This window comes from Apteryx mantelli, chromosome 26, assembly GCF_036417845.1.
Source record: "Apteryx mantelli isolate bAptMan1 chromosome 26, bAptMan1.hap1, whole genome shotgun sequence".
In the NCBI taxonomy this organism is placed as follows: domain Eukaryota; kingdom Metazoa; phylum Chordata; class Aves; order Apterygiformes; family Apterygidae; genus Apteryx; species Apteryx mantelli.
In genome coordinates, this window is record NC_090003.1 from 9,837,430 (window position 1) to 9,864,546 (window position 27,117).

Here is a 27,117-nt window from a genome sequence, read left to right on the forward strand (position 1 = left end):
AGTAGGCTTGGTAGAGCTAAGACTAGTCCCCATCGTCACGTTGTGACGCACGTCCTCAGCCAGGAGAGAGGCTAGCTGGGCTGTTGGGCAAAGTGAAACATTTGCACCCTCCTTAGCAAGATCAAACTAGAGCCATCCCAGCTGCTTTGAACATCTCCAAGCGTGTCTACATTAAAGAGCTCTGACTCTAATTGTGCCAGTAAAACAGCACGGTGTCTTGTATGTGAACACGGCTTTAATAAGATCATGAGAGCTTGTTGGGGCGGTGAGGATGCTTGTGCAGGCTGCATCATGGCGTGCTAGCAGCACTGCTCTGGGGTCTCCGGGACCCTGCCTGATTTGAAGCTGCAGGCAAAACCCGACGGACCAAAATCCCTCATGAGCTGAACTTGTGAAGCTTGTAGATGAATTTTGAGCTTTGTGGGCCTACAAGCCCTACCACAAGAGAAGCACAAACGTTCACCACCACTAAAACGCTTCAAGCGGTCCACTTGGGGCAAAGCAGTGTCAGCACAGGCTCCAAACAGGAGCTTGTCCTGTCCCCAAAGAGTTTTACTATACCAAGGCCTCTGCCAGCAGAGCATTACGTAACGCTGGGAGTTTGATTTCCACGTGTGGCTGCTGGTCGCACTGGTTTACACTAGGCATGGTGCTGAGCTTGCTGCCTGCTGCGATTTTGGCATCGCATCCTGCTCGGCTGGTTCTGAGCCCTGTGCCGGACGGAGAACACACCTTAATACCTACAGGGTCATGCCATTACGGTCTGTAATCTGGAGGAAGGTGGAGAATGGTGGTTTCTGACTTCCAGGGGTTTGGAGCTCGGGCTTGCAAGCGTGCGCTTCTCCCCGTGCCAGAGCAGCGGTTCTCCCCCCAAACCTGCCCGAGATCCTATCCAGATGGGAGAGATGGGCTGAAGCCATGGGGCCGAAACCTTGAGTTTGTGTATTGTGCAGCCAGACTCATGTTTAGTCATGGCACATTCTTAGCAGCCACAGTAACTCCAGATGCTCTCTCAAGCCTAATCCACACTGTCTTCATTGGGTGGTAGCTACATTCACCTATTCTTCCTCCTCCACCTGCTATTAGCTCCGACATGCCCATGCAGCAGTAGGGTGGATTACAATTTTAAGTCATCTAAGCCCATTCAGTGCTGAGTGTTTCTTCCTAATAACACCTTGTCTCAAGAGGCTGCTATTAAGATTCCCGGTGCAGGATGGATCAGAGAGAAGTTGGTGAATTCAGACCCCTATGACGTGTTGGGCACGCAGTTTCCTAGGAAATAGGCAGTGCTGCTCCTCTCCATCGGATTCAACTGGCCACGGCAAGCCACCCAAGAGCTTGGCCAGGCTTGGATTTGGGTTTTCTTCAAGTGTTTTTCTGCCTGATGTGTCTCCCTTATTCAGGACAGGGCTTCTGAACGCTGGTTCTCACCAGGCAGCTTTTGTACAGCCCATGTCCGGTGGGGATGGCATGTCCCCAGCAGTGTGGGGAAGGATGCTGGCTGCGGGATGGAGCCAGCCAGGTCATAGCAACCACAGGGACAGGCATTCGTGCCTCATCTGATGCAATCTCAGCTGCTGGAGGTCTTTCTCCAGCACAAACCTGGACCTCACCCTGTCCATGCATCATTACCTAGGCTAGTAAGACTGTTGGGAGACACAAAACCAGTGCAGTGCTTCCCGTATCACACCACTGATGGAGACATCCAATGCTCTGGGCCATGGGAGGGGGCAGCATCAGAGCCTGTAGCTGCAACTGGTAGGGAACCATTTGGGTTGGGGAGCACTCATCAGCACAGCACCCTGGTCTCTCTCTCTCCCACTGCATGACCCCCAAGCCAACATGTGGGGTCCCAAGGCTGGAGGGAGGTGGTTGTGCAGCAGGCGAGGGAGGCTGGGGGGCAGGACCCCCACAGGGTGAGGACCGGCTGAAGGCATCTCCCGCTTTGGTCTTGCCCAACCTCAGACATCCAGCTCTGAGCCAGGTGGCTCAACTGCCTCCTCTGTAATCAGAGGCAGGAGACAGGCAGCTGGAGGCACAGCCACCTCACCCTGGGGCAGGCGAGCTCACCAAGCTGGAGCGATTCCCCTGCTGACACAGAGCCCATTGAGGATGGACCCGACGCTAATCCCTCATGTTCTGCTGGCAGCCCCGCAGCGGCCCTGTGTCTCTGAGCCCTAATGGCACCCACCCCTGCAGGGTCTTTCTTGCCACCAGTTCTGTCCCGCCACTCCGTCAAGGAAAGTTTGATAATCTCTTTAAGCTGATAATTACATATCATTTATTACTTTGCCTGCATAATTGCAGGCAGTAACTTTAAGAGCCTTGTCTACCTAATTACTTGCAGTAGAACAAGGCATCAAACCAGTTATCAAGTCCCGCTCATGTTTGCCAAAGAATTTATTTCATTAGCTGCGTAGCTGTACCAGACAGAAAACTTCCTGAATAAGCACAAAGCCTCCAGTGGAGCGTGGCAGGAGCACCGCACGCGCCTGTGCTCGGGAGGTTTCAAGAGGTGCCGCGTCAGCTCCCGAGAACCTGCCTTCCCCTTTGCTGCTGACATGTGGCCAGAGGCCAGGAAGGTAGGACACAGCGCCTGGTTTGGACCGGCAACAAAAGCTCTTTAAAGCCTCCATCCCGGTGAAACCCGACAGAGGTTGGTCCTGATCCTGGTGAAACAGCATTTTTGAGGGAAATGGCTGTTGGCTTCCAAGGAGCATGAGGAGCTGTCATGCAAAGCTGCTGAACCTCACGTCATGGGATGCACCAGGACCCGTGTCTGGGATTTCCCAGGAGCCAAGAGCAGGGACGGCTCTGCAATCGGTCCTGTCCTGCCTCGCACTACTGGGAAGCACAGCTCTCCCCTCCATCCTTCCCTCTCCCCTAAAGGAGGGCATCCGAGGGCCCAGCTTCCCATCCTGCCATCTCACAAAGCAGGGAAGACCCACTTTATAGCCAGCAATCAAAGAGCAAACCACCCCAGGAAGCCGCCTTGCCATCTGGCGTAGCTCAGGAGCAGCACGTGTACCCGCTGGAGCTCTGTCCTCCTGAGCTTGCTGTGCTGGTATCCCATGTTCTCCCACAGCTTTGCACATCACGCTGAGGTTGCTGCTTGTATAAACCGATTCCTCACTAGGGTGTGCTGGATGCCTCCCACGGAGCTAGCAATGAACTTGCGGATCTTCTCAGCGTAGCTCAAGCTCCTTCCTTCACCCTGGTGGGTTGGTATCATCTCGCTGCGGAGGCCACCCCGAAGCCAAGCCGGCTGATTCAGCCGCCCGACGGCTGTGCCTCCAGCCTGCCGCCCGCCGCATGCTTTCCGCGCCCGTGCTGACGGCCGCCTCCGAGCCTCGCCTGCTCGCGGGTCGCAGCTGCCTTCAAAGGGCTCGGCTTGCAAAATAAAGCCAAGGAAAGTGGTGGAAAGTCCTGCAGAGGCAACATCGCCTTTCGCAGGCTGCCAGGGCACGGAGGGTGGCTTGCGTGGTGGCTTACGCCTGGCCTGACTCATGCGGGCACCTGTTCGCACCTCCTAAATGCAAAGGTCAGCTAAGAAGGACGCCATGGGGGCACGTTTCACTCCTACTCCTTGCAATAAGGCTCCCATGCCGACACGTGCCTCCAAGCATGGCCAAAGGCTCCAGCAGCCCCAATATCTGCCAGGAGCGTGGTGTCGGGCCGGGTTACAGCTGCAGCCCAGCACGGTGCTGGCCCGACGCGCTCCACCGTCACCAGGCACGCAGGCGCTGCTCCAGGCCACCAAGGAGGGCATGCCGGCCAAGCCGCCTGAGACACTCACCGAGCCATGCAGGTTCACGCCAGGTTTTCCCATCGCCGGCTCAGGGAGCTCACCAGGCCCTTGATCCGGCCTCCCAGAAAAGGGAGACTTCAACAGATCCAAGGGGGAGAAGTGGACCTCGGCACAGCTCGAAGCGACGGATGAGAGATGCCGCATGGGATCCGAGCAGTTTCGGACAAAGTTGGAAGAGGTTCACGATGATGCACAGCAGATGCCACGCACTCCTGGAGAAAGGCTTGGTGACGCCAACAGAGCTCCCGACCCCCTTCCTGCCCGTTGGCACCAGTTTCTCCATCTGGCCCTGGTCCTCCCACCGTGGGGCAGTGCCTGAAGCATCGTTAGCCTTTCCCATCGCCCAGGCGGAGGGAGAGGGGAGGCCGGCACGAAAACACGCACGAATGAACTCTCCAGCGTGTCTGCAAGCTCCTGTACCAATCCCTGTTCCCGGCTCCTCTAAATTAGGACATGCAGAGATCAATCAGCAGGGAAAAAGCTGATGCGTAACAGCTACTAATCCAGCAGATCTGACTTTTAAAAACCTGAAAACTCCTCTGACCAGATTGACTATAGCTGTGAAACCACAAGCCTCCAGACACCTGTGGATATACATATATATATATACATCCCATGATGGTTTACCCTGTCTGATCTCCTACCCGATAGCATAAAGCAAAGCCTGTGTCAAGAATAGTGGCCTGAGACTCGCTGGTGCTTTTGCCACCCCTTGTGCAAGAGGGACGGAAGTCAGGCAGAGCTGGGCTGGGCACCATGCGGATGTGAGACCCAGCGCTGCGGGATGTCCTCCCTCTTCCGCCTGATCCTAGCTGCCCTTCCTCTGGCACGGGGAGGACTTGGGACAAGGAAGGGTGAGATAGGCCTGGAAAGACTGTCTGCCCCCTGGGGCGAACAGCAAAACACTTAATATTCACCTACAGGCTGTTCCCTGGCGAGCAGAAAGGAGTCGCTCGGCTGGGAAAGCCTCACTGGGAACCGGGCAGAGACCAGGATCAGGAGAGGGGATGAGGATGACAGGGAGGAGCCAGGCCCCCTCCTGCAAGCCCTCCGGGGGCAATCGAGGCCGTTCCCGGAGCCGCTCGCCCTCTTGGATACTCAGCCCGGAGCTGGAGACGCCAAAGACTCAAGCCTTGTGTCAGAGCAGCCCAGCCCCTGCCTCCTTCGAGGAGGAGGAGGATGAGGAGGAAGGGGGCTGGCATAACGTGAATGTCCCCGTGGGAACCACAGCCCGGTGTGGAAAGCAGCTCTGACAGCCGCGGCGCTCTCCTCCTGAAACCCGGTAGCCCCCCTCTCATCCCTCCTCCCTTTTTGCCCTAAAACTTGGCTTTCTCCTCTCTTTTTTTGTCGCAAACTCAGGCTCGGGGTGGGGGGGACATGGGGGACACCGTGGGACAGGATGCAGGTGACATCTAGTGGGACCGGGCAGCAGTGCCGTCACCACCGCTCTGTCCCCAAGGGGTCTTGGGTGGCCCCCGAAAGCAGAGCCACCTGAGCGAGCCCGAAACCAAGGAGCAAAGAGGACACGGCGTTGGTGGTGAGGAGTTCCTCCTTGGTTTTGGGCTCACACAGGGCTATTTTTACATGTTTCAACCTCAGATTTGGTGGGTTACACTCCTTCCCCTCTCCTGCAGGTCCACAGGGTTCATGCTGCCTTAATTTCTTGAGTTTGCTAATCCTTCGCTGTAAATGGTGAGATTAAGGGGGAGAGCGCTCAACTGCACAAAGCCGAGCAAAACCTAAGGTAAGACAAGTTAGGTAATAATATAACTAAAAAACTCGAAACTGCAGGGGTAACAGCAGCCTCCCGCCTGCTGGGTAGTTTGGCCGTTACGCCGGGACAAGATAGCAAGAGCTATCGGATCCCGGAGCAAGCTGCAAGCGCAGCAAAAGTTTGTGAGCAATTTGCAGGGGTTGCCCGGCTTCATGGGGAATTAGGGCAAATTTCGTCTCTGCCGCGCTTGTGGAGACGTCCTGGGCGCCCGGGGCCCTCGGGACGAACCCCGCGGACGCTGGCTGGGGACAACGGCGGCGGTCGTGAACCGCTCCGGCTCTGCAGGTCTAAAGCCTGAAATCAAAGGCGAAGCTGGGTTGGGGAGCAGACTGGGCACATTAGGTTCAATTTGGGCAAAAGGCAGTCATTTCTAAAGCACGTAAAAGGCCTTTTTCACAACGGTGAAGCGCCTGTGTTTCAAGAAACACTTGTGCTGCTTTTAAAAATCCCCAGTGATGCAGTGATCTTGGGGTCTTGCTGGAAGATGGGAGGGTTTTTTTGGTTTTGGTGGTTTTTTTTTTTAAGAAAAGGGAGGATTTAAAATAGCATTCGGCTTCCTGGCTGGCAACTGAAACGCTAAATGCCCAGGCGTAGGAATTGGGAAGCGAGAGTGGCAAACGAGAAGCTGCTTTCTTCGCTCGCCTTCTTCCAAAATAACCTTTGGACACCTCTCCTTCCACCAGCACGTCGGTGGCCAGCGAGCCCGGGGAGGCTAGCCCACATCCACCCGGCCGGCCAGCTCCAGCGCCCGCGACACCGGCACGGTGCGAGGGAGATGCCTGCTGATGGCTGCGTTTCTGGAGGAGAAAGAAAAACCCCAAAGGCCTGGTGAGTCTCACGCGATGCAAAGCCACTAGTCGGTGGACAGAGCCAGCTTGCGCAAACACTGCACCGGTTTGATTTGGGGTTGGTTTTTTTTTTTTCCTTCTTCCTGGTTCCTCTTTCAGCAGTGTTTCTTGCAAGCCGGTGGTTTAAATAGATCAGGGTAAAATAGCAACGCTTCTCAGAAGAGGTGTTTTCCAGCTGCGGGCTGCAGGCGTGGGCAGGTATCAGCCTGGGGCATCTAAACTGGGGTTCGCTTAACCCAACCAGCACGTCCCCGTGTTAAATTTTGCACAGGGCTGTTGCTGCTCTAACCATGATGTCCTAAGACAGGCAAAGCTTGAGAGGGTGCTGGTTTATACCTCCTTCTTTGGTGATAACACATATGGCCTTTAATAAATCATATTTCTTGCCACACACTTATTCAGCACGTGCAGAAAATCAGGGAAACTGCCCGTATTCCCGAGGCGTCTGCATGCAGACAAGGTTTGGCAACGCAAAGCCCCCCTCACATGCTTGTTTGCTCAAGTCACGGCACGGAAAAGGATCCGGTTCGGACGAGAAACTGTATTTGAGTTTGTTTACTGTGCCCCAGCCAAAAAGAAAAGCCTAAAAGGGACACAAATAGGGACGAGCAAACTGAACGTTTCTGGTTCCTGCTTTTTAATTGCTTGCTGCAGGTTATGCCAAAATCTGGGGAAGAAGTTTGGTTTTTGAAATGCATATTTAGTGTCATTTTAATAAAGAATGCAAACGCTTGCGTGGGCAGCAATTGCTCCCAACACGAATTGCTGCATCGCCGGGGCAGCAAAACAGCATGTTCATTGTATAAAAACACCTCCATCCTCCCCTTCTCGGCACGAGCAAAGGCAGCTCATTCCCCGGCTTCCCTTTGAAAATAAGTAGGGAAGAAAGGAGCGTCCTGCTAGCCTGAGGGTTTGGATAGTTTGGCTCTTCTTCCAAAGAGCAGCTCGAGCTTTTCCCTAGACAACGGAAAAGGGCCGCGGCCGGGACGGCGTGAGAGGTGTCGCCTACCCCGTGATCGCAGACGCCGGCCAAAAGCCAAAGCGCAACCCGCGCTGCAGAAACACCCCGAGGCCGACTCCGCATCTGCCTCCCCTCCCGGCTGCTCGTTCCGCTTCGAGGTTTGGGATTGTTGGGCTGCCGCGGCGGCAAAGCCTCCTGCCGCGCAGCCTGGGGCTTCGCCGGGGACGGGGAGCCGGGGACGGAGAGTTAGGGACAGCTGGGGGAGCTCCTTGCAAAGGGCTCGGAGGCGGCTGGGCCTCGGGCCAGCCGCCCTCCCTCTCCATCCCTCCCTCCCAAGCCGCTGAGATCATTTTCCTGTGGCTTTAGAGGGTCCAATCCGACCGCCCTCTCCCTTTGGGCCGGGGGGCAAAGGGGCCTGCAAAGGAGTTGTCCCAAATTCAAGGGAGGGCCCGACCCCCCCGGGGAAGGGTGATTGACTTTCTGTGGGTCCAGTAGAGGAAGAGGAAGAGGAGGAGGGAGGCGTGCTGGGGTGGGGGGACGAAGGAGGGAGGAGGAGCCCAGACAGGGTGCTGCCCTGGGCTCAGTCCCACCTGGAGCAGGTGCGAGGGGCGCATGTGCCCATCGTCAGGGCGTCTGGGCTCCGGGGGCGGCGAGATGCTGCGGGACCGCACACTCCGGCTCCAGCATGGGAACCGCATCGAGGCCCTGTGCGTGCTGGGCACCCAGATCTCCACCGATGTCTACGGGTGAGTCGGACACGTTAACTCTTCCCTCTCCCTCCCTTCCTGCGCCTTGATGTTTCTCGTTTCTTTTCCCCAGTGCCTTAACCCCCTCCTCCGTTTCCCCCCCACCGTTTTTCCTTCTGCTCCCCCCATCTGCACGTTGGCCTGTTGCCCAGCTCCCGAGTCCCTGCATATCCCTTCCCCAGGAGTCCCCAGAAGCGTTTTTGGGGGGGTGATGAGACAGCCCCCTTCCATGCCTCCCAAATCTGGGTCGCTGCCACACACCGCCCCCATGCCGTGTCCCCATCCCAGCCTCAATTCGAGGGCGTGAGGAGAGATTTCGTCCCGCAGCCCTGCTTTCCCAGGCGGTTTGGGAGGCATCGGCATCCTCGCGGCAGGTCCACGGGGGCTGAAGCCCCCCACGCCACGCAGCAACCCAACCCGGCTTAAACCGTGCAGTTTCACGCAATTCCCCAAGGAAACGGCCTCGATTTACAGCACGTGGCGTGCCCTCGCTGGAAGACCCGCGTCCTCCCGGCTCCGGGACCTGCCGGTTTTTGGCGGGGAACCTCCAACCTACTGGCTGGGAGAAAATGTGGCTATTCAGGCTGGTCCGATCCCACGTTACATGAAATGCTTCACCCTCTGCAGAGAGATCCAGCTCCTCTATAGGGCTAAAATCTGCTTCAGACCACGTCCGAGCAATCCCTACCCTATCTGATGCTGCCACGCGGGGCTGTGCCTTGCTCCGAGTTCTTCTGCAGCACTAACATCTGCAACCCCTGAGGCGTCCCTGGCTTTATTTCCAGAGACCCGCGATTCCTAGACTATGCCGTGCAGTCGCAAAACCGCTCCTGAAAAGCCCCGGCTGGCCCACGGACATCATCCAGCAGGGAGATGAAGGGTTTTAGCTGCCTGCGCTCCAACCCGGGACACGTGCTGCCTACGTCGCCAGCAGCCAGCCCTGGCCTTTCGCTCTGTTAATCTATAACAGACCGGCGCTGGCAGTGCAAACGTTCTCAGAGGAGTGGGCAAATCCTTCCCCGGGCTTTGCAAATCTGCACAAGTCCCAGCAAAGAGTCTCAGGTGTCAGCATTTGCACGACACAAAGAAAGTATTTATTCACCCAGGGTTCGTACTCCAAACGCAGCTTGATCCATCTGTGGTCAACAGATCCAGTTACCAAGCGATATTCCCTTGGAAATTTGGAGACCAGAGGAAGAAGCAGGGTTGGGACACGGGAGGAAAGAGCAGGAGACCGTGGGGACAGATGGCAAAGGAGGGGACGCAGCTGGGAGCACTGGGCGACGAGAGGAAAACAAGACCCGGTGACAAGCTGCGTCCTGAAAGAGCGTGCAAGTTATCACAACATAAACTCCGCGCCCATAAGACGAAACAGAGTTGCACTTCAGAAAGCCCCAAGATAATTGTTCCCCAAAAGAAAACAACATATTAAGTCCAAATACTTTGTTCCTGTCCGTCGTAGGCAGCGCCGGTCCTCACCCAGCTGCTTATGCAAGTCTCACCCTCGATGCTCAAGATAAACAGCACAGCTACAGCTCATCTGGCTTCTCTCCGGGTCACATCTCCTCCCAGTGGGATCCCCAAACCCCAGAACCAAGGAAACCAAACCAGTTTTGCACGCCTAATTAAATGCAATTTAACAATGTAAGAAATGCCCAGACAGCATCAAGCAAGCGCTCAGATTTCCTCTTTCCCCTTGATGCCACCGGCTCAGGGCTTTACAGCCGTGCCAGCGCGGCGCGGGGCGGTAAAGGATGCTGTAATGGTGATACGGCGGGCGCTCTCGGGTGTCGGTGCCGCAGCCACGGGGCTGGTTGCACACATGCTGGAGAGGCCGGCGCTCAAAGCGAGCCCGGACCTTGCAAACTGTAAGCGGCCCCAAAATAAAAACCCTGGAAACACGGGGAAAGGAGGGACAGGGAGCCAAGAGAGGCAAGGGAGATCTGCTGAGTGGCATGAGAAAGGCAAGGGTAGGTCATGCTGGGAGTGGTGCAATACTTGCTATTGCTAGGTGGGACAAATTACCTCTAAATTTGAATTTCCTCTGGCAAAAGCTTTCGGCTCAGCTGAAATGCTTCTAGGATGAACTATTAAACAATGGGTTTGACTCCCTTTAAAAATCAACAAAAAATTCTGAATTGAAATGAACTTCAAAACAAAAAAACAAGCTCTTTTGTTCCAGCAGTACTAAGTGCTTAGCCTGTAATTGTAACAGATTGCAATCTAGTTTTTTATAAGCTAAAAAGAACCGATGTCGGCAAAGTAGGTTCATTTTTCCAAAAGAGCATGTTCTGCCGTAAAACAGTCCCTCAAAGCATTCCCAGGCAGTGATAGTTACGTGCAGCTTTTTGAAAGGACAGGAGGGTAGAAAGGAGCCGGTGGCTAGCGTGGAGATGCCAGCGTGCCTGGTCTTGGCTATGACTCGAGGAGCGAGATTAATTGCTCTGGGAACCGAGCGCTTTGGGTTGCTCACGGCACCGTTGCAAGCCGAGGTGAAACCTCGTCCTTGCCGCGGCACGGTGCCGGGCGCCTGCTGGTCTCCGAATTTCGGCATGTTTGGGGCTGCCTCAGCTGAGCGCAGGCCTCCGCAAACTTCTTTGCAGAGCGGCTCCGGCCGGCGCGGTCTCCTTCAGCCTGAAGCACACGGAGGCGGTGAACGTGGAGGTCGTCACCGGAGAGCAAGTGGAGGTGGCGCCAGGGAACGGGGGGCCGCGGTGGCCTCTCGACAAGGGGACGGTCCTGAGACTCAGCATGAGCCAAGCCAGCACGGAGGTCAATGACAACAAGGTGAAAAGCGGGGTGCCGGGGGTCTGTGTAGCCTCTCTCCTTCGCCGGGATCTCACGGACCAAAGCATCGCTCCCCTGCCCGCAGGCGCCGGGCACTGTCATCCTGCCCTTGCTCCTCATGTGTGTTTGGGTGCTTCCAGGTCACCGTGAGCTATTACGGAGAGGAAGGAGGACAGCCCATCGACCAAGCCGGGGTCTTTCTCACGGGCGTCGGTGAGTATGACGCTTTCGCAACGGCACAGCCAGAGCTTCAATCCCTCTTCGCCCGCTTGCAGAGTTGCAAAAATCCCATCCTTCGGGAGCAAAGCAAGCAGCGCGACCTGGGAGGCTCTGCGCACAGGGAGCCAACCGCACGCATGGACAACACAAGAAGGATCTTGTTGCTCCTTCCAAAAATGCCCCAGTGAAGTCCATTTTTGTCACCTTTAAGGCTTAGCAGGGCAATGCGGGTGCAAGTCCTTGTGCGGAGGGCCGTGGGAGACGCTTTGAGAATTAAACTCAATCCTTTTCTCCTGCTTTGATAATACTTGCCTGAAAGAAGCTGTACGGTTTAGCAAGTTGTTCTTCCCACTGCCTTAGCAGCAAAACAGCTTCTGCACTAACCAGGCTGTCTCACATGGTGCTTTGAAACATGCCTGGAAACCCAATCCACCTTCCCTCCGGTACCTCGTTGTGATGGAAAACATCCAAGTGTGTCGCCACAGCAGCAGCGTGTCTGGAGGGAAGGAGCGGAGGGCAAGAGAAATGCCCTGCCGTGCTCTCAGGCACTCTCGCGGGGGGTGAATATTGGGACTGGTCCAAATCCTGAAAATAAACCATCCCGCACAGTGTGTTTTCGCCGGGCCTAGCTAATATCTAGAGCGTGAATATTAACTGCTTCGTTTAACAGAGTAACTCAGGCCATCTGCTCTGAGCAGGGCCCGTAATGGGGAAGCAGAGACAAGCTCAGATTTGGCAGGTCAGACCCGGGCCAGGTGGACTCTTGCATGCAACAAACCGCAAAGCCACAGCAACAACTGCTTCTCCAAAGGGCACGGCAAAATCTCAGCCAGTTAAAACCCAAAGCCCACAGAGATTTCTCCAGCGGTCTCGAAACCTCTTGGGCTGGCTCCCAGAAGCGCTGGGGTCATTCCTCCCAGTGCAGGTCCATCACCAGCTCCCGTGTCACCTCCGCAGACTTGCTCCTGGTGCTTTCTGCCAGAGGAGGAGATGCATCCCGCTCTGCAGAAATCCCGAGCAGATGCTTTGGCCCCGCTCAGAGCTGCATTGCCTGTCAAAATCTGCCTTAGCTGGGGCTGGAGAAAGGCCTGACTGCGGGTGTCTGTGTTCCCAGGGATCTCTCTGGATGTCGATGCAGATCGGGATGGAGTGGTGGAAAAGAATAACCCCAACAAGGTAATCCAGCCTCTACTTTCCTGACATGAATTGAAAGTTAGGGAGCACAGAGCTTTGCAGGAGGAAAATGGGAACAGCCCCCTCTTGCTCTGCCTGTCCTCGTCTCTGCCCGTTCAGGAAAAGCAGCCGATGTCAAGGGGGAAATCCATGGAAGCAGAGCATCAAAAACAACCTGGGAGCTCGTGCTATTGCCAGGCCCATGGGCAAACCTGGCCCTTCACACGCAGAAGGGAAGCCTGAACCCAAATGCGGGTCTGGCTGCTCTTCCCGGGTCATGTTGCTGGCGGCCGGCACGTCCCGGGTCTGTGACAACTGCCACCGTCCCCGGGCGCTCGCTAAGCCAAGGTGGTGTATTTTAGGCAACCTGGACGTGGGGCCCGGATGGGCAGGGGGCCATTCTGCTTGTGAACTGCGACAGGGAAAGCCCTTTTATTCCTGCGCTGGACTGCGATGACGAAAGAGTGTTCAGCAAAGAAGGTACACGGCCCCTTCGCCATCCCCAATCCCGATTTTTCACGGCCAGGTTAAAAGCACCGGGGGATATTTTCATTACCCTGTTGCTGCTAACACCACGGGATGGCAAGACAAGAGACAATTTTTACAGTCGAAATCGAATATCTTAGACTTAAGTAGACAAACGTTCACATTTTACATTGTTAATGCAACTTCCACATCCTTTTGGTCTCTGCTGGTTAAAATAGCTCAGTTTTGCTTTCCAGCATCTTGCGAACTGGAAAACTGCTTCAGTATTGGAGCTAGAGAGCCTATCCTTATAAAAAATAGAGAATCTCACGTTCCTTGTGTATCGCTAAGTTTTAAAAAGTCATTTGTGTACTTGCTAAGTCTGAGTTCAGAGCCATGCAGGCCCATCAGCACCCCGCAGAGGCTCCGCTTCAGAAACAAGCAATGCAAAAATGCTCTTTCATTCCTTGGTCCTTGAGGCGGGCTTGGTCTTTTCGGAGATTAAGTTTTGCTTAGGAACTGGCTGTCGACGGGCTGATCGCTGCTCTGACTCATGCTTCATGAAGCCGAATTGCTGAGCTAGCTTCCCATGCGGGATCACGCTCCCATCCTCTTTTTTATGCAGCGCGAGCTAATTGCTTCCCCTGAGGTGCGGCAGGGGCATAAAGCACAGCCAAAAAAACAGCGGAGGTCACGGAGGTGCACTGACAGAGCTTAGCCTCGGGATGCTTCATGGGGGTGACAGAGAAATGGGAAAGGAGCTGGCCCAAACCTCGGAGTTAGGGGAGAGTTGTAGGGCCGGCAGCCAGAAATACCCGTCTGTTCCGGAAAAAAAAATCCACACACAAAGCCGGTGCCCGTCGGCTTTGTGGTGCCAGGACTGGGCTGTGGGAAAAGGACACTTTCAAAGCACGAGCACGAGCCCCACCAGGTCTGAGCGCTAGCAAGAGCACGGGTTGTTTTTCCAGCACACGTGCAAAGGCTGCTAACGCGTGAGGAGCATCTTCTTGGCTAGAAAACCTGGGGAGGAAGCGGGCAACCTGGTCGGAGCTGCGTGGTGTAACTCCCCCAAGGGTGTTTAATCACGAGCTGACAAACAGACATGGTCCCTGTAGCATGGAAATCGGGCGTCCGGCTTTGGGGCGAGCAGGGGGGGATTGGGCTGCCTCCGCACCAGCCCTGACTTCAGCTGTGTTTCAACCCCAGATTTGCTGGACATGTCTCGGATGGTCCTGAGGACTGAAGGCCCGCCGAGACTCCCACGGGGGTATGAAATCGTTCTCTACGTTCCCCTCTCAGACGCTGACAAAGTTGGGGTCTTTTACGTGCAGAGTAAGTCCTTCCTTGCCGCTTTCTCTGCCCCTTCCCTAAGTTCATGACGCTTTTATTTTCTCTGTAAGCTCTTTGCTTTTTGTCGCCGACCTTGTCCTTTCTGTGCTCTCAAAAACGGGCTCCTGAAGCAAACTGTGTCCTTGGCAGCCCTTATCCGGTGGCGATGGACAGTTTCTCTAGCAACCGCACCAATTTTTCCAGGCTTGACTGCTCTCCCTTTTCAGGCAATTCCCGCCTCTGCTCCTAGCAGCACCAGGGATCACAGCCAGGGATGCAGGCGTCTTCGCCTGCTTCCCTACGCAAATGAGGTCGGGGCCACAACCTGTGTCCCTGCAGCTGTAGGGCCCAGCAGGTAGGGATAGAGATGAGCCGGAGAAATAACCTTTCAGAAAATACTTGCCAGCTTTAAAGCATTTTGGCTGGCCAGCAATTCTCAAACAGAGCCAGAGCGATTGCAAAACTCTGGAGAGTAACAAACAGAGGTGTGGGGCACTCAAGTGATTTATCCACGGTCATCCAGCAAAGCAGCAGCAAACAAAAAAAGCAAGTGCCCCAACCACCAGCTGCTTCATCCATTAGACAACTCCACCTTGCTGCGCCGATTCTTTGCAACAGAAAAATTGGCAACGCAACAGAAAAATTGGCAATGCAATAGAAAACCTGGCACTTTCAGAAGGGTGATGCTGGCCATGTTGGGACTCGCAGCTCCCCTGGGTGGTATCTGTGAGGGGTTTCCCAGGAGAGGAGCACGAAGGCATGCATTCCCCAGGTGCAGTGTGTAGAGCAGCCGGGGGAGGGACCAGACTAGCACCAGAAATCCTACCAAGTCCTCGAGCCTTTGCCCTTCATGTGCTCCCGCAAGCGCCCGGAGAGGTGCCAGCCAGGCGGTCGGAAGGGATCAGCTTGCTCCGGAGGCTGGCAGATGCCGGTGGCCCCAAGAACTGGATGCTCGAGGGGCAGGAGGAGTTTGGGTGCTCTTGGTGGTGTCTAACCACCTTTGTGCCGAAGCCAGCAGCAAACCACTGCCTTCCCGGAGGAGCAGGGGAAGGGGGGTAGCTTGGACGGAGCTGAAAGCACAGATCCCACCTGGGCAGCAGAGCCTGCCACATCCCTTTAGCTTTTACAAACATCACGGAAAGCGCTGATTAACACCGGGGGTTTAGCGGGTTAAAACAGCGTCACGAGGATGCCTGCGGGACCCCTATTGCCACATCCAGTGGCGCTGGACTGGATCTGTCGCTGTGGGGAAGCCTGGAAGAGGTATGCACAGCCCATCCCTCTCTCCCTGGGGAAGCAGAGAGCATTTCGGACAGCAGTTCCTCACTGCCCAATCCCAACCTGGCCCTCAAGGGCACCACAAATCCACCTCCCCCAGCTGAAACCCAAGACGGTGGCCTGGCGAGCTGGCTCGGCGCTTGCTCCCTTAGCTCAGATGACAGCACGCTGGCCCGGGCTCCCAGCCGCCCCGCTGAATTAATCAGGAAGGCATCCAAGAGCTGAGCGACAGGTCTCAAGTCTCAGCCTGTCACCGAGGAGCCTGCAGGCATTGCTACCCGCCGGCAGCCAAGGTCGGGGGGCTGCAAGGGCAGACATCCCACGAAAAATGTCTTTTAACAGCGGCTAGGGGAAGGAAAGGATTTGGGATGCTTCGCCCTTGCCCTGTGATTGCAAAACTGCAAGAGATGGAGCTGGCGTTAAGATTTTTCTGTTGGGTGGACGCTACGTCCATCAGCAGAAGAGAAATAGCTCCAGCACAGAGGGACTGTGATACCTCGTCTCTGGGGACGTGAACAAGCAAAACAAATTTTAGCTGTGCGAGCCCATCCTGAACTCTCCCTTTTTTCCCTAGATCCCTTCTTCGGGCAGCGCTACATCCACATCCTGGGCAGGCAGAAGCTGTACCACGCCGTGCAGTACATGGGCGGCCCTGCGGAGCTGGAGTTCTTCGTCGAGGGACTCTGCTTCCCTGATGACAGCTTCCCCGGGCTCGTCTCCATCCACGTCAGCCTCCTGGAGTCCCTGGCCGAGGTCTGGAGGCACCCGGGGAAGGGGCGTTTGATGGGAGGCCGCAACGGCTAGAGGGCTATGGATGAGGGGGATGGGGAATGCAAGGAGAGCAGTTGCGCAGCCAAAGGGCATAGAGTAGCTGTCACCTTAACTCAAAAATGACCTCACAGGTAAGGTACGTTGGTGGGATAGTGCTAAATGGAGACCAATAAGGTCCTAATACCTCCCGGCTTGTCGACAGACCTGCAGGCCAGGGTCCCCCGCTGCCTTAAATAGCTATTTAACCCTCACTTGGGTGCAAAGTGATATGCAATTAGCCCTGCTGCCCTGCTGTAAATCCAGGCGATTCCCCTGGCCCGCCTCCATCCCAGCCGGGCACAGGGCCGCGGGGATGCTCCGCATACCTGCCCTGGTGGCGGGGGCAAAGCAGGTCTCCGGAGCCCGCCCGTCTGCTGGTGCTGAGCTCTCACCCAGCCAGCCCCGGCTCGCTGTTGTGCCTTAAGGTGCAATAAAGGTGACAGCAAGAAGGGGAACGCTCCCCAGTTCCCGGCGTGCTGCAGTCTAGAGCTCTGGATTAGCAGGAATAATAAGCCAAGCTAAAACCGCGGGGGAATTCATTACACGTCAGCCCGCCTTGGCTGCAGGAGCTCAGAGCGCAGCAGATCTCGGCTGCCTTGACCGTTGGCCCTCCTGGGCCCCGCCGCCGGTGCATGTGGCTATTGCTGCCCTCCTCCGCTGACGGCCCCACTGCCGCTGAGCTTGGCCCACTTCTCAGTGTGTTTGCGGTGCCCCTGGTTCCTCCCCGCAGGGTATCCCCCACGCGCCGATCTTCACCGACACCGTGGTGTTCAGGGTAGCGCCGTGGATCATGACCCCCAACACGCTGGCGCCAGTGAACGTTTTCATCTGCAGGTAAAGGCCAACGGAGGATGCCTTCCCTGCCGGACCAGTCCGCCGCAGCCTCACACCTCCCTGCTCTCCGTGGGGTCTAGCTAACACGTGCTGGGCGTCGTGGAGGGACAGGCACACCGTTAGCAGCCCTAGACACCCTCCCAGGCACCTGTTGTGGGTCCTTGTCCTTCCTAGACACGACCCGAGAGCCTCTCCGTTGATTTAAGCTACATGTTGAGGGCTCAGCTGGGCTGGATCCGGCCAGCCAGTTCACAAGACAGTGGAAACCCCCACACGATGTAGGAAACTGGGCAATGCTTTTCTGATGGCAAAGACAGGAGCCACAAAAGCTGAGGCGCCCAATTTAGGGCCACAAACCATTCTGCAGCAGTGCCTGGGCTGGCCCAGACCTAGGGGCCGTTACAACCACAGTTTCCCCAGGTCATTGGGCCACGGCGGCCAGAGCCTGGGTATCTGCCCCGTCTGTTGGGGAGGCGATAGGTGGAGGGGAAGGCAGCTGGCTGGGGGTGAGCGTCCATCCCCCAACACCGCAGCACTTCAGCCGCTTCCCTCCCACCTTTCGCCTTCCCAGCATGAAGGACAACTACCTCTTCTTCAAGGAGATAAAGAAACTAGCAGACAAAGCCGGCTGCGAGCTGAAGGTTTGCTACGGCTACATGAACCGTGGGGACCGCTGGATGCAGGTACGGAGGCACCAGAGGGGGCCAGGCAGGCCACTGGCCAAGAAAACACTACCCTAAAGCCGAGCCCTGCAGAGGGGCTGCCTTTCCTCCCTGCAGATTATGCAACGTCTGCCTTTCCCCCCACCTCGTTTAGGATGAAGTTGAGTTTGGCTACATCCACGCTCCCCACAAAGGCTTCCCGGTGGTGCTGGACTCCCCCCGAGACGGAGGGCTGAAGGATTTCCCCATCAAGAAGCTGCTGGTAAGAGCAGGCTGGCCCCGCTGCGGGTGGTCACCCTCTCTTGTATTGCCCCAGGAGCCCAGGCTGTGTCCAGGCTGTCTCGGAAATCTCCGATTCCTCCACACCTTTAATCCAGAAGGCTCCCAGGATAAGAGGGGCCAGGAAGGAGCTCACCTCTCTGTAAAAGAAGGACTTCTGCCAAACTCTGGGACAGGGTGGATCTCTTGACACCAAATTTTTGAGACGTGGGCTGCTTTTTCCTTTTCCTCTTCTGCACCTGTGAATATGCTTCAACTCTTGAGAAGGAGAGGAAAGGAAAATGTAAGAGGAGGCAATTTACTTGCCCAAAAGATGCAGCCAGCTGCCAACAAATCCCTATAGGGCTTCTCCACCAAATGCAAAGGGCCAGCATAGGAAGGGTGCGCAAAGAGAGCTGCCTAGGAGAGCAGTGACCCTGAATGACATTTTGGGAGAGCCCAGTGAAGACAAGCATTGACAGAAGAGGGCTTGAAGGCCAAACCTTTAACTATTAGACTTCGCCAAGCTGGAGTCCAGCCTCCAGTGACATTAAATCACGTAGCCTTGTCAAATGTAGTGATGGAGACCTCAATATTACCCCATCTGTGCTGTTTCCTATACCCGGGACAGAAAGGGCAGGAGATCCTCAGGTAGCTGTGAACTCTCTGACCCCATAAACCCAGCCAGACTCATCCAGCATCACAACAGACAGCTCCTGCAGGGCCCACTCACCGCCCGACAGCTCCCAGCAGAGAGCTGCCGGCAGCCCGGCGGCTGGCTCCCGTCCTAACGAAGGATCCCCATGTCTTAACGCCCCGTCCAGAGAGCCACAGGGCTTCAAGGGGACTCTGTCCGTCCTCGCGGCAGCCTCAGTCTACCCCTTTTCCACAGAAGTAACTGGAGAAGAGGACGGCGCGCTGGCATTTTAACATCGGCAGCTCACTTTTTCGCTGCGTGTCAGTTTGGGGAAGGTTAATTGCTTTCAAAAGTGTTGCTTTTATCATGCCTGAAATGAGTACATGCAGTCCTGGATTTGTCAGGCAGGATGGGAATAGCATGCTGATCCGCTCCTTTACAAGTAAGTCAGGCAACTACACGTATCTGCCCTCTTTAGGAATTGCTTTGCTTCATATTTAAAGAAGCAATTTCAGCCTTTGGAGCTGCTAACATATTATATTCCAATCTTCTGCTTTGAAGCCTCCCCTAATCTCCACTATCTTTCCAATCTCATTTTCCAGCTAGGACAATTTAGCCAAACACAGCACATACAAGGGTCCTCCTCTCCTGCAGCAAAGCTCTAAGCCTCTGGGACCCTGAGCAAGGGGAAAAAAAAGACGGCAGGGAGTTAGCCCCTCAAAGTCAGTCTAGAACTGATAGGACTCAGATGCCACAAACCTGGGCTGAAACAGCACTAGGGAGGAACATGACAGTGACTTGACAACCAAAACCGTACTGGCTCCATGGATTATTAAATGGAAATAGGCTGAGAGCAGGTGTTAGACGCTCCATCCCTCCCACAGCATCCGTGAGCCTCCAGGGAAAGGATCTCTGACCCCCAGCCACCCTCCAAACAGGCACCCCAAAATGCACAGAGAGCCTTGGAGAAAGGCAGCCCCGCTGCGTCCTGTCTCATCCCCGCAGAGCAGAGCTGCCCCCAGTTTTCTGCGAGGTGGGAACCCCTGACTTGCCAGGCTTTGCCCCAGAACGGGGGGGATGGCAGAGCATCCCGTTCGCTACAGCTGTGTTTGCTTGGCATGAACAAGCTCTTTGTTCTGTGGCTAGATCATAGCACGACGGAGAAAAAGCCTCAGAGATGTGCAGGGAACAGAGGGGGTTGGAACTGGCAGCTCCCAGCTTCTCCAAACACCCTTGATTAAAAAAGCAAACTTCTAGTTCTTAACTGTGCACCCTCGGGTGTCCCTCCTCGTTTTTACTAAGCCGGATGCTTCTCTTGCTTGACTGCATCCCTGCAGCTCCCATCTCTCCGCTGCATCTCTCCAGCCCCAGGATGACACTGAGGCTTTCGCACCGAGCACCGTCATGCCTGCGTTAAGCCGAACTTCGCAGTTCTCACACTGAGATTTCACAGGATCGCAGGTTTGCTTTGCCAGGGTACACAGGATGGTCGCCCCCAGAGAGATAAACGCGACAGGAGCATACCCTCTTACAGAAAAGAAAACACTGCCATGTCAGTGTCTAAAGAGAGCCGTTCGAGGATGCAGCCTGGAGAAACTGGTGTTAATTGAAGCATTCAGCTGGATGCTTCACCCCTAAGGAAACGCAACACTAATAAGTGAGATTTAATGAAAAAAAGAACAGGGGATATCTGATCTTGTTCACGCAGCTGCATTGCACTGTCATGAGCTTCAAAACCAGGCTGACTTAAATCAGAACGAGCAAGGATAGTCTGTGGTTTCTCATGGACTGCATTTATGTCCTGGATCCCTGCAGAACCATTGCAAGATTTTTGTCCTGCTGCTGGCAGTTGGCTTTGCCTCGTCTTTTTTAATATTTCGGTCTCTCCCTAGTGCATTCAAGTCTAACATGTCACAACCATAGCACAAAGGGTTAACTGCCTCTGCAAGAATAGCACCTTAAATCGCAGGTATACTAAGTCCTCAAAATCAGGCTTAAATAGGATTTAAGTGAAGTATAGCCCTTCAGATGGTTCTTATTCCTAGGGAGGATTTACCCTCTGGGGCTGAGTTCAAGCTCTCACTTGACATGAGCCATCTAGACATTCAGCTTCGAGGCCACCTCATCACCTAAATAATTAGCTTAACTTGGACACTTAACTGTCGGCTGCGGGATGCCAGAGGAGATCTATCCCTGGCTCAGCGCTCCAGCTCTGCGCCTGGCATTTGCCTTCTATTACTGAGACCAGCTGACTCGGAGGCTTTCATCCTTGCGCTCTTCACACTAGAGCTGCCTCTTTGTCTCCAGAGACCGGCCCTGTCCAGGGATGGCTTTTGCTCTTGATATTTTTACTCCCCGGAGCAGATTTGAGCCCAGCAGGAGGAATGTTTTGCATGTCTGAATTTCTCCTGCAAACAGTTCTGGTTGCCGGAGAGACTAGCCACGTTTCCACGCGCTCGCGCGGCTGCCAGGAGTTTTGGCGTGCCGAACGAGGCCCCCGATCATTTCCCCATGGGTGGGAGCCTGCGACCTTGCAAAATAACCATCAACCAGCCGAGGTGCAGCTCTGCTGCAACAGGAGAGGTGACTGGGGCAGAACCTCGCTCCGGGAGCTAAAACTCATCCATGCATACCCAGTGGCTGTGCGGCCTCGCGGATACGAGAGGGACTCGGCTGGATTTCTGCCTGGGAAGTGGGTGTAGCCCCGGATGCAGCGAGCACAGACAGATCCATCCCGCAAGGGAGAAGAGGTCTTGCACGGTCTGTGCTGCCAAACCCTCGGGGCCAGGGAAACGACTGGGGCGCGTGCCCAGGGTCATTTCGCAGCCTTTTCCCATAATCCATCCTTATGCCATTCCCCATTAACGCCTTGAAAACAGTCCCTTTCCCTCCCGCGGTAGCATCTGCACAGAAATGCCAGGGGCAATAAAAACATCTCCGTGGACCTCAAGGAGCACAGGCATGGAGAGGGGAATGTGGGACAAAACCCTCAGCAGGGTTTTGCAGCAGTGGGACAAAACCTCTCTTTTCCCAGGGCCCAGACTTTGGCTACGTGACCAGAGAGCCCCTGTTCGAGGCAGTCACCAGCCTCGACTCTTTTGGGAACCTGGAGGTCAGCCCGCCGGTGACCGTCAGTGGGAAGGAATATCCCCTGGGGAGGATCCTCATCGGAAGCAGCTTCCCCACGTAAGCGAGATGGAGAACCTACGAGTTTGGGAGCAAAGGAATAGCAAATATGTCCCTAAACTCCATGCAAAAAAATTGTGTTGAGGGCCTTAATCAACAGTTTGGTGGCCAGGCACAAATCTGCTGTTCTCCTGTGGAGTGGATGCACCTGGGAGCACCCAGCCCCAGTGCTAAATCTCTGCCTTCACATTCACTCCCTTCTCCACTTCACCCTTCCTTCATCTCAATAATCATGTGTGCATGGATATACGCATGAGCATTTCCCTTATTCCCTCTTTTGGGGGGCATTTTGCCACCAGATGTGCGGGGAGGAGAATGACCAAAGTGGTGAGGGATTTCCTCTACGCCCAGCAAGTGCAGTCTCCCGTGGAGCTCTACTCCGACTGGCTGACCGTGGGCCATGTAGACGAATTTGTCACTTTTGTGCCCAGTCCTGATGCAAAGGTAAGCAGGCAGTATCCCGAAACACGTGACTAGGGGGAACTGCGAGAGCTGTGCTGCTCAGTGGTTACTCCGAGCATGGTGGCAGTCTCCTGTCTTTCAGCAACCCAAATGTGGCATGAAAACCCATGAAAACCCTGTCTTGAGAAAGGGGAACAGCAGAGGAAGCTGGTCTGTTTGCTGCATGAGGGACGGGCTGAGGTTTTCATGCGCAGCTGCACTTCAAGACAGCTCCAAAGGGTAGTTTGGCTTTCAGGGCTGGTTCCTCCAAAAGGCACCTGGAAAAAGCCCAAAGTGACTAATCTAACTTGGACTCCTCCGGGAAAAACCCCACAGCTCATTTTGTATACCTTGAACGACCAAGCCACTGGTTGGGTTCACTCTCCAAAGTTCCCAAAACAAGTGCTCTGTGAACACAGAAAGGCACTTGCCTAGCTAATATCTCCACAGGAGAGAGAAAAACAAGCTGCCTCCCAAGGTGGCCAGAGCTCCCAGCTGTTCAGCAGCTCCTAGAGTGGGTCCGAAACCAACAGCCTGGAGGCAGGAGGCTGCTCCTCCCGGAGGGGAGAGAGCCAGGACGCACGCGAGGCTCGGACCCTGCAAACTCACGCATCCCAGCTTTTCATGGCTCCGTGCTGTCTTCTTGCCCTCTCCTCCTAGGAAGTCAGAGCACGATTGCTCACTCAGCCCTCCCTGACTCCCCCTTGCATTGCGACGCTAGATTAGAGACAGAAGCACCAGCCAAGGTGTGGTCAGCCCAGAGAGAGAAACATTAGCCCAGGTATCGCAGCTCCAGCCTACGCTGCGGACGCCTAGGGAAGCAGACTCTTCCTTTACCCTGCTTGCAGCTTGCCCAGGCTGTGAGCATCACTCCCTGCAGAGCCCCAAGGAACCAAGCAGCTCCCCTCCACCCAGCCCCAAATCCTCCAGCAAGCAAACAGCTCCCTGCCTGCCTGCCTGCCCGGTGTTTATATTCCCTGCCTGGGGCGGGCAGAGGGAGCAGGATTGGGCCATCCCAGCACAGCCCCATGAGCAGCCCGGTGCAATCCTCCTCCCTGCCCCATAGCTCCCACCTGGGGCAGTTAGCTGGGTATTTATCAGTGGTTCAGCACTTCATTTAGATGCATTTGCTCAGCACTGTGGCAAGAAAGACTCTAAATGACAGCAGAGATGTCCAAGCTTAAGGCTCAGGTTTCTTGCAGAAGCCAAAAATGCCTCTGAAGCTCCTCCAGGGCAGCTTTCCTGGGGAGGGATGCAAATGTGACAGCTTCAAATACCCCCCCCCCTTTTGCTGTTAGCCCCTTTCCCCAACCGTTTGGAGCCTGGGTGCCCCCACGAGCTGGGCTGGCTGGCCATCCTTGCGGGGTGCTTCCCCCGCTGCAAGCAATGAACCCCTTCTCTCCCACTTCCCCCAGCGATTTCGGATGCTGATGGCGAGCCCCGCGGCGTGCTACAAGCTGTTTCGGGAGAAGCAGAAGGAGGGCCAGGGTGAAGCCACCATGTTCAAAGGTAAGGGGATTACTTGGCAGCTGCGGCCAAAGTGGGACAGCCCCGCGAATGGGGCAGGTGATGAGGCCAAAGGGTCAGAGCAAAGAGGTGTTTTCGTCAGCCTGGAGGAATTTCGCAAGCCTCCGACGAGGTGTGTGTGTGGGGAAACGTGCTGATCTTCGTCCCCAAACTAAAGGCCAGCTTTGATGTAGGATGAGGCAGTCAGACCTAGGGCGCGGAGCAGCCGGCCTGACGGTGGGAGCGAGGAAGAGCCAGCACACACCTGACCGCATGGGTATTCGGGACACGTGCACGAGGAAGGGGACCTTTTCCCGCCCCTGCAGCGGTTGTCCTTCGGGCCTGACAAACGAGAGCGATGGGCCTTTCTTCGCAGCAGGATGCCTGTCCACCCGGGCAGCCTGTGCGCCATACCCGGCCCCCTCAAGTCCTATTTTGAGAAACCGAGTGGGCCTGGAGGGATAAAGCCCTCTGCACAGAGGTGACTTTTGCTCAAAGAGCTTCTCTGCCCACTGTAAATACCACCAGACCTCCTGTGGCTTGGGCTGTGCAATCCAGAGAGCTGCAAAAAGTGGGACAGGGCACAGCTGGGAGCCGTGGGCTCTCGTGCCATCCCGAACCAGCGCTGCCAACTGGCACTGAAGTTTTCCAAGTGCAGTTTTTCCTCTCCTGCCCTTCCCTCCACAGGTGGGCTAAAAGTGCCTTGATTTCTTTCAGACTGGCTGTGCTGGAGACTCAATCTCCAATTTAAAACAACAGCTATTGCCCAGGCAGAGCAGCTGTTTGTTAATAAACCATCTGCGAGCAGTCAGGGCATTAGCCGGCTCATAAGAGCAGCAGTGATGTTCTGGTCGCTCTGGACAGACAGTTTGGGCACCTTCTAATCTCAGTTTTGCTTAGGATGAAATTCATCCATCTGCGATGGGATCAGGAAAAGACATCCGCGCCTCTGAGGGGCCCTTGAGCCTTTCGGGCTCAGGTCGCTTTCATTTGTGCAGGATCCAGCTGTCCAAAGGCGAGGGGTGACCTCAGCTCTTCCTGGATTTATCCACAGCATCCGGATGATAGGGAGATGACAGCTCCGATTTTACGGAGCTGGGAACTGAGGCAGCGGAGAAATTTAGCAGTTAATTATTCCCTGGGCAGGAGGATGGACTATATGACCTTTCACAAAGCTCTCCAGGCTAGGCTAGGATATTGAGAAATAGTCAGAGATTCCCCTAGTGCCTGGTTTTCCAAAAGCTAACTATTGGGACTCCGGCAGCCTCAGCCGGAGGCGTTATTCCCAGCATCTCCCACCTCTGCCACGGACAGGGAGTTGGCATGTGAAACTCAGGCTTTTTCTGTCTTTGTGCCTTGACTTAGGCACCGCAAGCCAGGCTTCTGGAAGCCGACAGCAGGCATTTCGTTTCCCTGATCGGGATTTGTATTTGTAGGCTATTCCGGGGCAGACACCAAACGGGTCACCATTAACAAAGTCCTTTCCAACGACATCATGCTGCAACAGAATCAGTACGTCCAGGTAATAACCAGAGTGGGGTGGCCCGCACCTCGCAGGCACGGATCGCGTGGAGGGAGGCATTCGATCAGCAGGGTCCCAGGCAGGGAAACCTGTGGGTCTGAGCATGGTGGGGACACACATGGTGATCCCACGCACCAGCCGCCGGAGGCTTCTCGCCTTAGCCCCATCGCTGGGATGCCCAGGAAGGTGCTGCATTTCGGCAAAAGCTCGTGCCGACCCCAAGCCTCTCTTCTCCCCTCACTCCAGCGCTGCATCGACTGGAACAGGGACATCCTCAAAAAAGAGCTGGGCTTGACGGAGAGCGATATCATCGATCTGCCGGCCCTCTTCAAGATGGACGAACATGGCAAGGCTGTGGCGTATTTTCCTAACATGGTGAGAGGTGTCCCTGCTCCTCGGGTCCTCACTGACTCGCAGGGGAGATTCGGGCGTTGGGCTGAGAGAGGGGTTTTGGTAAGGGCCAGGAGCAGATGTCCTGCACAGATGACTGCACCATAGCAAGAGCTGGGCAGCTAAAACCTTAAGGCTGGCAGTTACAGGGAGAAAGAAAGAGGTTTTTTTTATTGCAGGAAAAAATATCTTCACCAGGTTCTTCACCACTTTGGGCTTTTTTTAATAAGTCAGCATTACTGGGTTTGAGGTTTATTTAGCCAAATCCTTTTTTCATCTTTAAAATAAAGCAGGGATAAGAATCCTGTAGATCCGGTGGGTTTGGAGCTGTGTGTTGGAAAGGGAGTCAGGCAGTCCCTGGCCGTGACCCTCACCTCCCCAAGGACATGGATGGGCTTGGATGGAGAGGCAGAGCAAAACTGATCGAGTTGCTTTCTTCCCATAAATAATCTACAGCTTAAGCCTGTAACAGATGGCTACTCCCCTCCTGCCAGGAGAGGCTACCTCCCTCTTCCAATGCAATCCAATTAATGCCCCACAAAACCTTCCCTTGGGATTGTCCAGAGAAGTGAGACATTTCCCCCTGCCAGCAGCCCTCCTTTTCCCAGAAAGAGACACCATGTGGCTCAGAAAATCCAGCCTTCACTCGAAAGACCTTTTGAACTGGCCAGCTGGCCAGAATCCCAAGATTTTGAAAGCGGTCCGAACGCAGAAGGGGAAAATGATGCCATGTGGAAGTAACCCTGTTCATTGCGCAGGTCAACATGATCGTGCTCTCCCAAGACCTGGGCATTCCCAAGCCGTTCGGCCCCATCGTCGAGGGGGAGTGCTGCTTGGAGCAGCATGTCCGCTCCCTCCTGGAGCCCCTGGGCTTGATGTGCAACTTCATCGATGACGTCTCCTCCTACCACAAGAACCTGGGGGAGGTCCACTGCGGCACCAATGTCCAGCGCCGGCCCTTCTCCTTCAAGTGGTGGCACGTGATGCCCTAGCCGCCTCCGCTGCGCGCTCGGAGGCATCTTTTTGGTGCTTGCGGCTGTGTGCTTTTGCTTGCGGTTCGGTTAACCTAGATGTGAAGTGCCAGGTGTGCCCTCGGTTCATGTTATTGCCTTCCTTAGTGCCCTCTGGGGGCTGTGGAGATGCAGCGATGGGGGGAGAAAAAACAGGGAGAAAAACAGCAATTTCTGGTGAGGTGTGGTGCCAACAATTTGTACTGATGAGAATAAAACGAGGAAACGTTTCAGGAACGTCCTCCTTTCTGTAGGAATGCCTTGTCTGCACTGTTCTTGACTCCTTTACGCCGCTCGAGGGGCGGTGTCTTCTTTCAGTGACAAAAAGCAGGCTTTTGGCCCCAAAAGAAGGGGGCTCTGAAGTGATGATCCCTTTTGCCCTTGGCTCTGGAAAGCGGAGGCTCCCCAAGCACAGGGGAAGAAGGCAAAATCCAAAGGTGAAGGCGTTAAACGTCAGTGGTGCCCACGGTCCC

At 55.3% G+C, this 27,117-nt stretch overlaps 1 protein-coding gene across 2 annotated transcripts; it reads left to right on the top strand.

Moving 5' to 3' along the window:
• Window positions 1-7,502: 7,502 nt before the first annotated feature.
• LOC106484664 (protein-arginine deiminase type-2-like) lies at window positions 7,503-26,865 on the top strand. 2 transcript variants are annotated; one of them, XM_067310847.1, is made up of 17 exons: window positions 7,503-7,549; window positions 8,020-8,137; window positions 10,741-10,924; window positions 11,065-11,137; window positions 12,258-12,319; window positions 12,679-12,796; window positions 13,988-14,113; window positions 15,963-16,141; window positions 16,929-17,032; window positions 17,604-17,715; window positions 17,849-17,956; window positions 21,624-21,775; window positions 22,075-22,219; window positions 23,632-23,725; window positions 25,159-25,244; window positions 25,491-25,619; window positions 26,393-26,865. In XM_067310847.1, exons 2-17 carry the CDS (start codon window positions 8,046-8,048, stop codon window positions 26,624-26,626), a joined length of 1,998 nt encoding a protein of 665 aa, XP_067166948.1. In that variant the 5' UTR covers window positions 7,503-7,549; window positions 8,020-8,045; the 3' UTR covers window positions 26,627-26,865. The 2 variants fall into 2 exon arrangements, with proteins under 2 accessions (XP_067166948.1, XP_067166947.1); XM_067310846.1 differs by lacking the exon at window positions 7,503-7,549 and having other exon boundaries at window positions 7,955-8,137.
• Window positions 26,866-27,117: the final 252 nt, after the last annotated feature.

Bases quoted from the DNA above. Each gene is read 5' to 3' on its own strand.
- LOC106484664 (XM_067310846.1), top strand. From the start codon at position 8,004: ATGTGCCCATCGTCAGGGCGTCTGGGCTCCGGGGGCGGCGAGATGCTG. The intron at 12,320-12,678 runs GTAATCCAGCCT...GGTGTATTTTAG, and splicing joins AAAAGAATAACCCCAACAAG to GCAACCTGGACGTGGGGCCC. The intron at 25,620-26,392 runs GTGAGAGGTGTC...TTCATTGCGCAG, and splicing joins TGGCGTATTTTCCTAACATG to GTCAACATGATCGTGCTCTC.